The sequence below is a fragment of the Arvicanthis niloticus genome, chromosome 10 (genome assembly GCF_011762505.2).
Source record: "Arvicanthis niloticus isolate mArvNil1 chromosome 10, mArvNil1.pat.X, whole genome shotgun sequence".
Classification (NCBI taxonomy): Eukaryota; Metazoa; Chordata; class Mammalia; order Rodentia; family Muridae; genus Arvicanthis; species Arvicanthis niloticus.
This window is the reverse complement of record NC_047667.1, coordinates 22,832,103-22,846,821: the sequence shown is the minus strand read 5'-3', so window position 1 is coordinate 22,846,821 and position 14,719 is coordinate 22,832,103. Positions and strand designations below refer to the sequence as shown.

At 46.7% G+C, this 14,719-nt stretch overlaps 1 protein-coding gene across 3 annotated transcripts in view; it reads left to right on the top strand.

The window, feature by feature from the left end:
* Atp2b4 (ATPase plasma membrane Ca2+ transporting 4) overlaps positions 1-12,773 on the top strand; it is a 95,590-nt gene extending 82,817 nt beyond the window's left edge. For 2 of the 3 annotated variants that reach the window (XM_034513005.2, XM_076941199.1), the window contains 2 exons: positions 49-225; positions 8,326-12,773. In XM_034513005.2, the coding sequence (XP_034368896.1) occupies positions 49-225; positions 8,326-8,631 (483 nt within the window). In that variant the 3' untranslated portion in view covers positions 8,632-12,773. Of the gene's footprint in view, positions 1-48; positions 226-3,389; positions 3,565-8,325 lie in introns of all 3 variants that reach the window. The other variant, XM_076941200.1, reaches the window with a different exon arrangement.
* The last annotated feature ends 1,946 nt before the right edge of the window (positions 12,774-14,719 follow it).

Sequence of the window (14,719 nt, the reverse complement as noted above, 5' to 3'; positions counted from 1 at the left end):
GTCTTCTCCGATGTGGCTACTGGCCCCTTTGGCTGTGACTGCTCTCAGGTTATCTCTGCAATACCTACCAAGTCTCTGAAGTTCCTGAAGGAGGCTGGCCATGGCAGTGACAAAGATGAGATCAGCAGGGATGCTGAGGGGATGGACGAGATTGATCTTGCTGAGATGGAACTTCGCCGAAGCCAGATCCTCTGGGTCCGAGGCCTGAACCGGATTCAGACTCAGGTACTCTGTGGTGGCTTGTCCTTACCCTGGGAGAAGAAATCTCCCCATCCTGGGAAAGGGTGGGAGAGCAGTAATTCCTAGCAGTCACCTTTACCCCTTCGTAAGGCTCACCGTTCAAGGGCACCTGTGCTCCTTAACCTCGGGGCCAACAGGGCTGGAGGTCTCCAGGGGATTCCTCTAGGAGGGAATAGTCAACAGACTGGACCATGGGCCACGAATGATTCACAGAGTTCCTCAGCTGTGGTTAGCCCTACAACCCATCCCATCTCCCAGGTTTGTCAGTGGAGCTGTCTTCTCCTGTAAGGTCTAGTCCAGCACCAACCTTGACCCCAAGATAGGGAATGTGTAATCCCTTCCAGTTTGTAAAACTGGAAGAAGCCAGCATCCCTGGTGGTCACTAGGGACCTTCATGCTGCTGTGGGTGGCAGTGAGAGCTGTTGTCCAGGGAGGTCTTGGTTAAAGAAGCCACCTTCTTCCATTGTTCCGCCTTGATGCAAGGCCTCTCTGGGGAATCTGATGATTAAGTAGCTATAAACAGCAGTCTCTCAGTGCCTGATATCTTTGGAAGGATTCAGACTCCCAAAAGGGGAATTTCTGAAACGGAGTACAAGCGAGTCCCCTGCTTGTAGCCCTATATTCCCCCCCTACTTTCCATGCATAGCTACCTTCTGGGTGAGCTGACTAGCCTTGGTGGTGATAATGCTTTTTCTCTGCTCCAACCCCTCAATCTTTTATTGTTTTAATCCCAAGATTCCCGAACAAACCATCAGTTCCAAGATCTTGTGGGGAATCACCTGAGCAAGGCCTGTTTCTTGCTCTTAGTTGGCGAGAGATCAAAATATTTCATTTTAAAAAACTGGCCTTTGGCTGGTTTAGAAAATTGCCTGGCCAGCCTGCCTCTCAACCCTCCATCCCCTTTAGTGTACAGGACAAGTGAATTCACATTTTAAACTATTTACCTGGTAAGAACTGTCCTCCCCTGGGGAAGACACCAGGTAGAAAAATGGGCAAGATACAGGTCAGAAACCCTGGGCTCCTTTCCTCTGTCTCTCTCCTAGGAAGGATCATGATTCATCATGACCTACATATACCACCCCATGATATCAAGTCCCCACCTCCGCCCATCCCCACCCCCACTGAGTCCCTTGGGTGTCTGTAGATCTTAGCACCTGGACTCCCATCTCAAAAGCCCTAGTCGCCATCTTTCAGGTCTGCTCCTTTCAAAAATAACCTCTTTGCTTTTCTTTTCTTCAGGATCACCCACCTCCTCTTCTGTGTGATTGCTTTTTGTTTTGTTTTGTTTTGTTTTGTTTTGTTTTGTTTTGTTTCTGTTTCTTTTTCTTCCTTCCCAGGATCCCTCATTCCAGAGCCCCCTTGCTTCTTGCCAGTCTTCCTTCTGGGGAGCTGAGATTCATGGTCCTTCCTTTTCCTGCACTTTCAGTTTGCATTCCTTCTTTCCCTGCTAGAGCGTAAGGTAGCTGGGCCAAATTGACTTTAAAACCTGAATCTGAGGCCAACCATGGTGGTATACATGTACAACCTCAGCACTCAGGAAGCTAGGGTGGAGAGACTCCTAGTTAAGCCAGCCTGGGCCGTGCAGTTAGATCCTACCTCAAAAACAGACAAGCAAAAGCCTAAACTTAGGCTTCAGTGGCAGCCATTTAAAGATGCCACTGACAAGATCCATCCCTACCATTGTAACTGGCACCTAACTGAGCAAATGAGGCTGAGTGTGCTAATGCATCTTCCATGTCCAAAGCCCTCCCACCCTCAGCAGGAGGGATTTTGTTGCAGGAGGATCATAACAAAAGCCCTTACTCTGGCTGCTGGTCCCCGATTGCAACATGTGGGGTGGGAGATGTTGCCAAGCTACTGCCCAGTCCTGGCTTGGATTTCCCCTTTCCCTGGTTCTAGGCAGTTCCTCCCTTCACCTTTACCCTTTAGTTTGGGGGAGGTAAAAGCCCTAGAAAGGAAACATTTGAAGAATTAAAGGGCTGGACTCTTGGAACTGTAAACTTGGAAATGCAGTTTCACTGTGGAAGTTGGACCCTGTAACACTCTGAACTCCTCGGGAGGAGCCTCTACCTTCTTCATGGGACTGGAACCCTCCCAAGGGCAGCCCTCACCTCCTATAGCTTCAGCCTGCAGACCACTGAAGCGTGGGGAAGCGTTTTAGCTCACACTTGGTCTCCACCCCTAAGCATTCCATGGCTTCTGCAGAGGCTCCATACATAAGAACAGGAATCTGACTCAGAAGGCACCTGCCTTCTGGGGGTGCAGTCACAGGATCCCAGCAGATCTCTGAAAGATAAAATCCCTTTCTGTTTGTTCCTTATTACTTAGGGGGTCAAGGAAAAGGATGGTAGGTTGCTTAAGACCCTAGATCATTGGTACTGCTGGCAATCAGTGATATTAATTGCCGCCATCCCTAAAGAGCAAGCTGCAAGCCCGAGGGCTACTCTGATAGGCGGGTAGGCGGAGAGGTGCGGCCTCCAGCACCAGTCTGCCAGGGAAGGTCTCCAGTGCTTAAGTGATGCATTGAGTGGGATTCTGTCTCATGGACCAGCAGAATCCTGAGCTCCACTGCAGTTAGAAGAAGCACTGAGAAAGACACCTCCTCCAAACCAAGCCACTCAGTATAGTGGTCTTTTCACTAAGGCCAGCTGTGTGTGGACTGCTATACTGCCCATTCTTCTTTACACACGTGTTAATTTTCTGGAAATTTTGCAAACAAACAATTAGTTGACTTAGTTGGTTTAGAGGCTCCCGAGCCTTACCTTTCACTGATATATGCTTTGTTTCTGGTATGTCAAATTGCATGCCTTATTTTTAAGAGTACAGGTCAACATAATGAAAAAGCTTCCTGTTAGTGGTGGGGAGAAGTTCTTTTGCATTTTAAAGGCCTTTGGACACTTGTCCATCCTAGGCTACAGGGAAAAGGAAAACAGAATCTGAGCTAGGTGTTTGAAAATCTATAGCAAATTTTTCCTTACATGTGGTTTCCAATTGCTGCCCTCCTCGACCCCATCCTCACCTGCTGCTCTGGGTTTGAGGAAATATCTCTCTTGCTCTCCCACCCTTCTCCCCAGCCCTCCTGACCCTGCCTTCCTCTTCCTTCTCTCTGACTGTGGAGCAAAGCTGTCTCACTCTCTGATTCTTTGCAGATTGACGTAATTAACCAATTCCAGACGGGATCCTCTTTTAAGAAAGCCCTAAAGCGACAGAACATGAGTCAACACCTTGATGTAAATCTGGTTCCTAGCTCCTATTCAGCCGTTGCGTCAATCAGAACCTCCCCCTCCATCTCTTCTGCCGTTCCATCTCCTCCTCCTGTGGGCAGTGAGTGAGAGTATATTTACAATGCATGATTTACTAAAGCAACCACAAGAGAGCACGTGGCATCCACTTTAACCAACCGTGGTTACTTGTCCCGTTCGGGTCCCCCACCCACCCACCCCTTTGATCTTTTGACTTAAGGAAAGAAAAGAAAAAAAAATTCTCCCCACTCCCCCACCCCAGCTAAAACCAGGCTGGATACCCTTTTATTTTATTTTTTTAATGTTGGAAAGTTATTAAACCTTAACTATTTTAAAGACAATAACCCTGTTTTCTGATGGTTCCTCTGCATTGCTTGCTGCCTCTTACCTTGAATTGCTTTGTTTTGTTTTTCTTTGTTTTATCCCGGTATGCTTGTTACTTTGTTCCTCCTCTCCTCTTCTAACTCTGCCTCTTTAGACGTGGAAGTTAGTCCCGGGAAGGGCTAAGAACTCTGTGTACTCGCGGGGTTGAGGAAGCCTCAGCCCAAGGGGTGCTTAGCCAGGGTCTGTTCTAATGGAGCCAGTGCTGAACTTGTTCACTGATTTACAGTCCTTTTGGCTACCAATTTGCTGTTTGTTAGCTGGCAACAAACACTGAAACTTACATTGGAAAGAGGAAGTCAGTTCAATGGTGTTGTCTTACCTCTCAGAGATGACCTTAAACCCACCTCTAGTTCCAGAACCAATTAGTGCACATATAAGAGAAATAAAACTTCCTTTTGGTCCATGTGGTGGTATACGGCACCCCAGCCCTCAGGAGGCTGAGGCAGGAGGATTCTGAGTTCTCACCCTCCCCTCCTCCCTTCTCATCTTTTCATCTAGTTTGCTTGTCCAGCCAGCCCTTTGTATCATACTTTGCATACTTTTAGGAAACCCTGTCTGTTCAAACTTAATTAGCACCTGTCAGGTTTTAACTTAGGACTTCCTGCTCACCCAGGTAAATTATTGGACACTTGCTAATGCCTTCCTGTTTCTGGCCTAGTTACCTTCCCGGAATGGGAAGCAGAGGGGAGGCAGTCAGCACAGTTTCCGGTGAGGGAAGATCCTCCGTCATCATACGGGTTATGGATTTTCAATACTGGACTTTAAGTACTTGAGTGTTCAGTCCATTCCTCCCCACAGCCAGCCCTGAGTTGCCCTTTGCCTGTGATCACATGACGGTGGGGCAGCTTTTCCAGGCTTCGACTTGTTTTTGCCTTTTAACTACCCATAAGAGTCCTGGTACGAGTTTGGAATTGAGAGTGGGGCTACAGTGATACCTGCTGTTTCTTGAGGCCCAAAGGCAGGCCTGAAGACATTAAATAAGTCTTGCCCTGCAAAGAGCAAAAACCTCTCCTCCTAGTTCTTCCACTTTCCTCTCCTAATCTCTTCTCTCTCTTGGTTCTGCCCGCCCTTTCTAACTAGTTCTGTGTAATCATTCACCTCTCTGGTAAAAGGAGCTAGTGCAGGCTGTCCTGGGGACATAGTGCCAGAGGACAGAGACCAATGGGCTCAGAGGAGCTGGTAAGCCATATACCCTGAGCCCCTAAAAGTTTAGACCAAAGAAGAAATAGACCACACCTACTCTTTCTCTGGCATGTCCCTTCCCTGGAGGTCCCAGGAGTTGCAGTTCTATATTTAAAAACCTTGCCTTTTCTATCCCAGAGTGTTTTAAATGACTTCGATTGTGCATCCGATCTCCCCAAGGTCTCTACGGCTTCCCTCTGGATGGAAGTCCCATACCTGGCCTATGAAGGGGGAGTAGAAGAGTACAGTATCCAGTGGGGAAATAGCACCTTCATCAGATCAGCACTAAGCTTCCTAGTATGCTCCACGCTCACCTGGTGATCCAGCCTGCTTTGGGCTCCCTCCTGGTGAAAGAGTTACCCTTCAATCAGCCCCTCAAGAAACATTTCCTGCCTAAGAGGAGAAGCATGTGCCACTTTCCCCATGCCAGCTCAGCAGCCCTCCTGGTCCCCACATCCTGCTCACATACCAGATCCTGTGCTCTAGGCCCAGAGGATGCCAGCCTTGGATCAGCTGGTGATATACTTACTGTGTAACTGACTGCCCATCAGCACATGCTGTCTGAGCCAGTGTTGGAGTTGAGCCTTCTGGCACAGCCCCATACCTCTATGCCTCACCCTTTCCCCTAATCCCTAAACCAGGTGTTTCTCCTCAGTTCCCTGACTTCTTGTTTGGGCATCCTTCCAGGTGGCTGGTTCCCCTTAGTCTCTAGAAATCCTGAAGTCTAAATGGACAACTGTTCTTTGCTTCTCCCAAGAGTGGTCCTATTTTTCCCGCTGGCCCCTCCCTCTTTACTTTATCCCCTGTATTTGTTTGGCCATAGGAGGGTTATTGATCACCCCAATAGGAGAAAGGACAGCCCAAGTTCCAGACCCTTCAACCCTAATTTTCAAAAATCAACCTTTTTTGCTGGGCGGTGGTGGTGCACGCCTTTAATCCCAGCACTTGGGAGGCAGAGGCAGGCAGATTTCTGAGTTTGAGGCCAGCCTGGTCTACAGAGTGAGTTCCAGGACAGCCAGGACTACACAGAGAAACCCTGTCTCAGAAAATAAAAACAAACAAAAAAAAATCAACTTTTTTATAATGCACATGTAACTGTTGCAATAAAGTATCCAGTTGCAAAAACAAACAAACAAAAAACTAGAAACAAGAAGTTTAAAGATATAAAGGTCCCTGCTTTCCTGTAGGATTCTTAAGGATGTAGAGACAGCAACATTAGATGAGAGTATTCCTACTGTACAGGCTCTAGACCTGGCTCTTGGCCAGGGCATCTACACCAGGGCTGAGGGAGAAGACTGAGTTTGAACTCACTTAGTCTATCTTGTCTTGCTCAAATATGTCAAGTATACGTTACAGAAAACTTGGGACCACCCCAAGATTTGAGGGAGCCTCCATTCTGCCTGATCTTACCCAGATCTGAACAGAGGCAACCTGACTGGTGCAATTCACCACCGGATGGCCAGGAGAACCACAGAAGGATGGGAAAGCAGGCCCTCGCTGCTGTTCCTGAGGTTCCAGATACCTTTACATTTCTTGTGTATGCTGCAGTGTTGATTTGACAGTTGAGTGGCAGAGCCGGTTGCCTTCCAAGCTCAGACCAGTCCAGTCATGGGTGGGTCTGTAGCTATAGAGGAAAGAGGCCAGGGAGGGAAAGCCTTAGCCAGGGAAGAGGGAGCCACAGTTCTGATGGTGAGGCTCCTGTAGGCAGTATCTTTGAGGGATCTGTAAAATTATGAGAAGACCCGGGACAGGAAACCCAGCTGGTTGATTTGGCTGACTGTTTGTGTGAGCTGCTACCTCCACCCTCTTGCTTCTCCTCCAGGGATGTATTTTTTGTTTAAACAGCAGATGAATTAAATAGACACTCTTACCACCTGGCATCCACTCCTCCTCCCTAACCTCCCGACCCTAACGATTTCTTTTGCATCAATCTCGTTTCTTTTCCAAGGAAGAATGGGTCTGAACCAGACTAGGACTGACCACTTCCCCCCTACAAAAGACACCCTAGAACCACCAGCTTTTCCTGGCCTCCCTCTGTTTCTCTCTGGCATCTAACCCTCCCCAATACTGCATCCCAGTCTAACAACCCAGACTCAAAGCCACACATGAGTGACACAGTCCAGACATGTAGAATTGGCAAAGCAAAGCAGCAACAACAAAAACACCAGAGGAGTCGAGGCTCAGGATTAAGCAAAAGTGACTCCCAGGATTCATTGCAGCCAATCTTCCCTAGACCTCTGGATGACCAAGTTCCTTCTTCTATGAAGTAGAACAAAGGCTGACAGGGCAACCTGTGTGCCCATTTTCCCAGGAGCACTGCAAAGTGTCTCCTTCATTCTTTTCCACTGTCCCGGCAGAAAAGTCACTCATATGAAGCCAGCCTCCTGGATCAGGTTTCTCTCCCAGTCCTCTGCATCCTCACACAAGGTCTTGTTCCTCTTCACAATATACGAATGGCTTGGCAAAACAGCATGAATGCACACTTTGGGTTTAGGCAACATTGCTGTGGGTTGGATGTGGACGTGCACTTGAAGGATGAACACCAGGCCTTCCTCAGTAGGCAGGGAAAGGCTTCTTTTCATACCTGTATTTTATCTTCTAGGGAAAGAGGGCATGGAGAGGAGGAACTCCCTTTTGTGGGGGAAGGGACACAGCAGAGGTTGTGGGATGTAAAGGGATGTGCATGTCTTCTGAATGAACAGTTAGGGACTTTGAATTTCCCTGCATGCAGTGGAATGAAGATTGGTTTGTCTGCCTGTGCACAGTATCCATGGTCACTTGTCACCCAGTGTTTATCATGTGCAGTTTGGTGAACATTGGCTTTTGAGGGGTTGAAACAGATAATGGAGCTGTCGTGTGTAATTTTCCAATCCCACATCCACAAGAGGTCTGGCCTCAATACAGAAAGTCACCTGTGTGAATTGCCTTCTAAGCTCTTCCATTAATGTCACCTAGTTCCAACATGCTGTCCTCTATGCAAAAGAACTAACCAACCTCTTGGTTTGTTTCATTTTAAGAGTGGGTTCTTTGGGAATGCTAAGTTGGCTTTGCTAGTTTTTGGAATGCAACCTTTGAGACCTCCTCACTGGCTGCCATCAGTCACTCCACGCCCCGTGCTTGAGATCTGAGATGCGTCATGGTTTGGATTTGTTGAGCCATCGTGTTTTGTAGCTGGTGGTTTTATTTCTCTCCTCAAACCACTAATTTTTTTCTCGTTCTGCTTGTCAATTCTCGCCTCCCCGTCTTCTCATCCTCTTTCTTGTTCCCCTGGTTACAGATCAGAGTGGTCAAAGTCTTCCATAGTTTCCAAGAAACCATTCACAAATCCAAGAACCCAGTCTCCATCCACGCCTTCATGACCCAACCTGAATACGCCGCAGATGATGAACTGTCACAATCATTCCTGGAAAACCAAGAGGAAAATCCTGCATCGGTTTCTAAGTCGGGGACTAATGCGCTCCTGTTGGATGGTGAAGCCGCTCCACAGAACAATACAAATAACAATGCCGTGGACTGCCACCAAGTGCAAATCGTTGCCTCTCATTCCGACAGCCCTCTGCAAAGCCTGGAGACACCGGTCTGAACTTCCATTCTCTGAGTTCTGTCCCTGCTCTCCCTTTTTCTCTTCTTCTATCCCATCTGTATGTGATGGTGAGACTTGTCATTGTCACATGTCAGCTGCTCCTCAGTGTGTGAGAACCCCCACCTGACTCTGAAGAAGCAAGAGCTCAGTGCTACATGGATTCAGTCAAACCCTGGGCAGGTAATGGTAGAGCCACTCCTCAGGTGTACCAGTCGTCATTTTAAGGAAATGGTGACAATCCTCTTGGCATCACCCAACCCAAAGTCTCCACAGCATTCCCGCATGTACCACCACCCCCTTCTGACTCAAAGATTTTATCCAATGAGTTTCTGCCATTTACATTTACAAGCTAAGTTGTGGGCTCGGAGAGAGACAAACACCCTGTGTTCGTGTTTCAGTAGAGTGATTATTCCTAAACTATTTTTTCCTATTTTGAAAATGTACACTCTAAGGCCTCTAGCTCTTTGTGGCCTTCAGTCTGATATCCCCCAAGGTTCTTTGGATCTTATATGATGTCTTCTCTCTCTCTCTCTCTCTCTCTCTCTCTCTCTCTCTCTCTCTCTCTCTCTCTCTCTCGTGGTAATTGCAAAAATGGAAAGGACATGGACAAGTTGAGTCAACTTTGGCCCTTCCTGGCCCCCGTAGAACCTTTCATTTTGTTCTAGAGGCAGGCGGGTTTCTTTGCTAAAATGGTCTTTTTGGAGCAAGTGAGCTGGTTGAGTATTTCCCTATTCTTACCAGGTCAGCACCAACTTCTGAATGTCTGTCTTCTCGGGTATATAGGGGCATTTAAGTGCCAGGAAAATCAGCCATGACCATGAAGCTTTTGTGTGTGTGTGTGTGTGTGTGTGTGTGTGTGTGTGTGTGTGTGTGTGTAATATATAGCTTTTACCTTAGGTAGGCCTGGACTGACTTCTTGTTTAGGGTTGTAGCAAAAAACAAAACAAACAAAAAAAGAATGGGTCATGACCCTGCCTCCTAGCTGGATGAGGAGCTTCAGGATCAATGGGGGCAGGCCTAGGACCAGAAGTCACTGGCTGACTACTTTCAAGGGTATTTGCCAAGGCTCTTCCAGGGTAGGAGCTTCTGACTGGGGGGATGAGTGTTAAGAAGCCTTGGGAAGGGCTAAAGAGCCAGTCCTTCGGGATCTGAGAAACCTTCCTGCACTTTGTTGTGTCCCACAACATTTCCTGTCTCTAAGGAGGTCCTCAACTTCTCTGAACATTCTAATGTTGAAAATGCATATCAGAAAGAGGAGGCTCCCTGATTTGAGGAGCCAAAGGCCCTCCCTGGGAAGCTTCCTGCCCCACCCCCACCCCCAACCGTCCTGTTTTCACACACCCTCCTCCAGCGTCTCTACTGCTGCCTGGGAAAGTCTGTGCCTTTCTGCCCTGAACACTGCCCAGAGCACCCTCTGCCCACCCACCTCTCAGGAGCTGGGAACTTCACCAAAAGGGATTTTGCCTTACTGGGACAAGGAGGGGCACAGTCCCAGGTGCTCCATTTGTATCTCTGCTGGGCTGATTTAAACATTTTTGTGCAGGTGGATTGAATTTATGTCCCCCAAGTCCCATCTCCTGTTAGGTCAGTGAAGCCTGCCTCCCTCTTTCTAGGGTAATGGGAATAAGGGGTGGTGCATATGTATGCCTCATGAGAACAGCCAGATTTCCACTTGGGAGAGAAAGGTAAAATGAACTTGCCCACTCGTAGCCTTTTCTTCTAGTGATCTTCCTCCCACCCCACCTTTCACCCATGCTGCCAGGGGAGGGTGAGTGAAGGAGCAAACACCATTCCACACCCATTCCTGCATAATCCATCATTATAGGAAGTAGGGAGACGCTTTTGATTTGGATTTCGTAAACACTTCAGCAATCTTCCCTTGTTGGGGGGAAAATATTTCACTCGAGGTGTTAGTTCAACTATATATATACATATATATATTTAAGTACATTAGAAGATTTACTTCTGTCAACTCTTTTATTACCTCAGATCATTTTTAAAAAGTAAGCCACTAACAAGTTTTGAAGGCCATTTTACCATCCTTGCTCCCAAAAGACTCTTGTGGTGCCTGACAGGTTACTCCTGAGGGCTTATGTCTACTTTTTCAAAGTCAACAGATTTTTGTGTGCGTGCGTGTTCTGTAGTTTTCACAGTAAGAGAGGAAATATAGAAATATTATGCAAAAATATATAGTTTTCTTTAGGTCAGAAAGTGACATTTATGAGTCAGCCATATATATATATTTTTTATTTAAAGAATTTCAAATAAAGTGCCACCATGTCACACTGTGGAGAGGAGCACACCACCAGCTGTTTGGCATGGCAAGTGACTCAGTACGTTTGTAATTGGTTAAAAACAATAACAACAACCAATATACCATACTCCTTTCTCCAAACAGCCATCTTTATATTTAGGGAAAAAAATTGTTGGGTTCTAGACTTTTTTAATGTAAATTTTGTTGATATGGAATTGAGTAAGTTCAAGTGTTTCTGTGCATATGTTTTTATATGTTTTTTTTTCTATTCAGTTTCAGTAATCCAGGTGGCAGTGAGTAAATATGACAGAAGTTAATGACAATTTCCCATAAATGGTGCTTCAGATTTGAAAGAGGTCTGATGGGGAGAGAGAGAGAATATATCCTAGAGCCTTCTTTTGATAAACTTGGACAAATGAGTGAGAACCTGAGGTAGAGAGGGAAGCACCCACACAGAGGCTCCTTAGCTGTCGGGCCACAGATGGATGCTGCCTTGGAGGAGCCAGGCTTGCTGGTACTCAGGAGTGAGGATCAGAAGGGTTTCTGTTTCTGGAGGAATTAGCGGGAAGAGCAGTATCAATGAGAGATGGTCTCTCCTAGTCAGCAAGGGTACTCCGATGTGGGGTCTGCATTTCTTTATGCCTCTTTCCCTTTTTCCTCCCCCTGAGAGACCCCATTAGTGATGTTCTTCTGTGTATGACTCTGAGTTGTAACAACCTACTGTTTCTGTATGATACAGCAGATGGGAGGGAGCCAGAGCTCTGAACTGGAAAAGAGCAATGTAACAACATGGCTACTTGTAGCTCTGTGTGACAGTCTCAGGACTAGGTCCTTCTCAACAGTTCTTCCATGTCCTTTATAGTACTTTTCACATCCCAAAAGTTGTAGGAGAGACCAGCTAGAAGCCCTCTGGGCACTTATGGGTTCCTTGGGGTTGGATTTCTTTTTGCCTTCAAGCTTTAGGGGAGAGTTGCAAAGATCAATCAGAGGGATTGCCTCACTGCCGAAAACCCAAGGGAACTTGAGCGTACCCGAATCCTCTCCCAGATCCCTCTCTTTCTTCCCATTTCCCTTGCCTTACAGTTGAAGCTACCTGTGGCACCACCCAATCTGCACATTCAATCACTTTCTGCATCTAGGGTCCACCCCATGGCACTGGTAGGGGTGGGCTCGTGCAATGCCTGCTGTTCTAAAGCCATTCCAGCCCCCTCCTCGGAATAGACCAGATACCCTCCTCCCTTCCCATTTATCTCAGAGCCAGAACTTTTGCCTTCCCAGGTCTGCAGTTCAGCCTGCTGCCCCCTTTCTTCTTGGTTGGGAGAGGTGAAGGGAGGTGAGATTCCTTGCAACTGAATTGGCCTCTGGCCTGTATTTTCTGCCCATATGTATATATGCCATATGTAAATATGCCATATATGTGCCAACAAATTGTTCTACGCCATCTTTTCTAATCGGCATGCAGATAGGAATTTTGAGTTTCTTCTCAGTAACTAGTATAATGAGCACTGGTATTTTTGTACAAAACAAAAAGAAAAAAAAAAGAGAAAATTGACTTTTGTGGTCTGCATGACAGACATTATGATATCAAAGTAATGTATATCCTCGCGTGTATTGCCATAGTTTGCAGTTCAGCTGAACAGTGCACCCAATCTGTATTTGCATTTGATATTATTTAAGCTCTATGTATAATGTTTTGCATGTATTTATATGGTTCTTGGGAGGGGGGATGCTGTAAACTGACAAATCTGTACTGCAAATGTGTTATCCGACTGATATGGGAAGAAAGGGAGTTTTAAAGGGGGTAACTTTTTGGAACCAATAAAGCTTTTTGCTGATGAACAGAAACCAATGCCATGCACTGAAAATAAAAACCCATGCCCACTTGTAATGCACTGTCATCCAGGTCTGCGTGTCTCCACTTTGGGGTTGCACCACCACCACCACCACCACCACCACCACCACCACCACCACCACCACCACCGAGGCTTGCTGAGGCTGAAAAAGGCTTTACCTCCACCACCTTTGGAGCAAGCACAGGGCCCGGGCTTGTCTCTTACCATGATGTGCCTCCTTCAGGGGCTTACAACTCCTGAGACTAGCCTCATTCCCTTGAAGAACCAGCTTTTCTGTGCACACTGTGGTTAGAGTTGGGTAGAGTTCACAACCCAGGCCCTGGAAAGTTGTCCTGAGGGAAGGATGAGCAAGAACTTCAGGGCACAGGTCCTCCTCCTCCTCCCTCATCCCCTCTTCCCCATACCCCTCCTCACTTTGCCCCCTCCTCTTCCTAAAATGCCTTGTGACAAAGTTAGTCCCCCTTATAGTAGCTGCTTTTCAGGCAAACATTCTCCATGGTGGTTTTGACTTTAACGATCCCTTCCATTGCCTTTGGGCATGACTGGTATTAGACCCCAATTTCTGACCAAAGAAGATAGCCCATTACCCTCTGGACTGTCATATCTCTCAGAAGACTCCTTCTTGTAGCTTTCACCCCAAATATAAAATCACCCCTCCTCTAGAAAAGGATCCTGTCTCTTACTTGGGTTTCCTTAGGAAAAGTATGTTTGTGAAGGGCAGCCAGTGTTCCCCAATGGTTTCTGAGAGTGATTGTTCAAAAGTAGGGACCAGCCTGGATGGGAAAGACTCAGGCTACATATTTAAAAAAAAGAAAAAAAAGTTTTCGGCAGGGTGGTGGTTGCACACTCCTTTAGTTCCAACACTTGGATGGCAGAGGCAAAGAGATCTCTGTGAGGTCACGACCAGCCTGGCCTACAGATGGAGTTCCAGGACAGCCTGGTCTACAGAGTGAGTTCCAGGACAGCCAGGGCTACACAGAGAAACACTGTCTCAAAAAACCCAAAACAAAACACACACACACACAAAAGAGGATTTTTTGTTTGTTTGTTTTTTCATTTTTATTTTTTTTTCTATGTGTATTGGTGTTTTGCTTCCATGTGTGTCTGTGGGAAGATGTCAGATCCTGGAACTGAAGTGACAGATAGTTATGAGCTGCCATGTGGGTGCTAAGCATTGAACCCAGATCCTTTAGAAGAGCAGCCACTGCTCTTGACTGCAAAGCCATCTCTCCTGCCCCTGTTTTTGTTTGTTTTTTAAATAATTTATTTGTTTGTATTTTATGTACATTGGTGTTTTGCCTACATGCATGTCTGGCTCTGGCATGAGGGTGTCAGATCCCCTGGAAGAGGAGTTACACATAGCTGTGAGCTGCCATGTTGTGCTGGGAATTGAACCCAGGTCCTCTGAAAGAGCAGCCAGTGCTCTTAACTGCTGAGCTGTCTCTCCAGCCCTTGGGTTTGTGGTTCATTTGTTTGTTTATTTTAATATATATGAGAGTTATGCCTGCATGTATGTCTGTGCACCTCCTGCCTGCCTAGGGAGTTCAGACTATGTCTTTGGATCCCCTGAAACTGGACTTACTGATGATTTTGAGCCTCTGGGGAGCAGCAGGTGCTCTTAATTACTGAGACATATCTCCTGCCCTCAGCCTAAGAATTATCTCCTGCTTTCTTGCCTGTCCCAGATTGTTCTCCATAGGCATGGGCATATGGAATACATGGTTTCTTTAAAATGGAGTCTGGGAAAATAAATTTAAACTTTAAAGGACTTGGGGCCTTATTTGATAACTGAAGTCATAAAACAATCACAGCAGAACTTGCTTTTTTCCCCATTGTAAGTGCCCTCCTAAATAACCTTGCTAGAAAGGATGTGTGTGCACTCGCACACACATACAACAGTCACACACACACACAAACACTCACACTAGTGCACACACACAGTCACACACAAACACTAGTGCTCACACACACTAGTGCACAC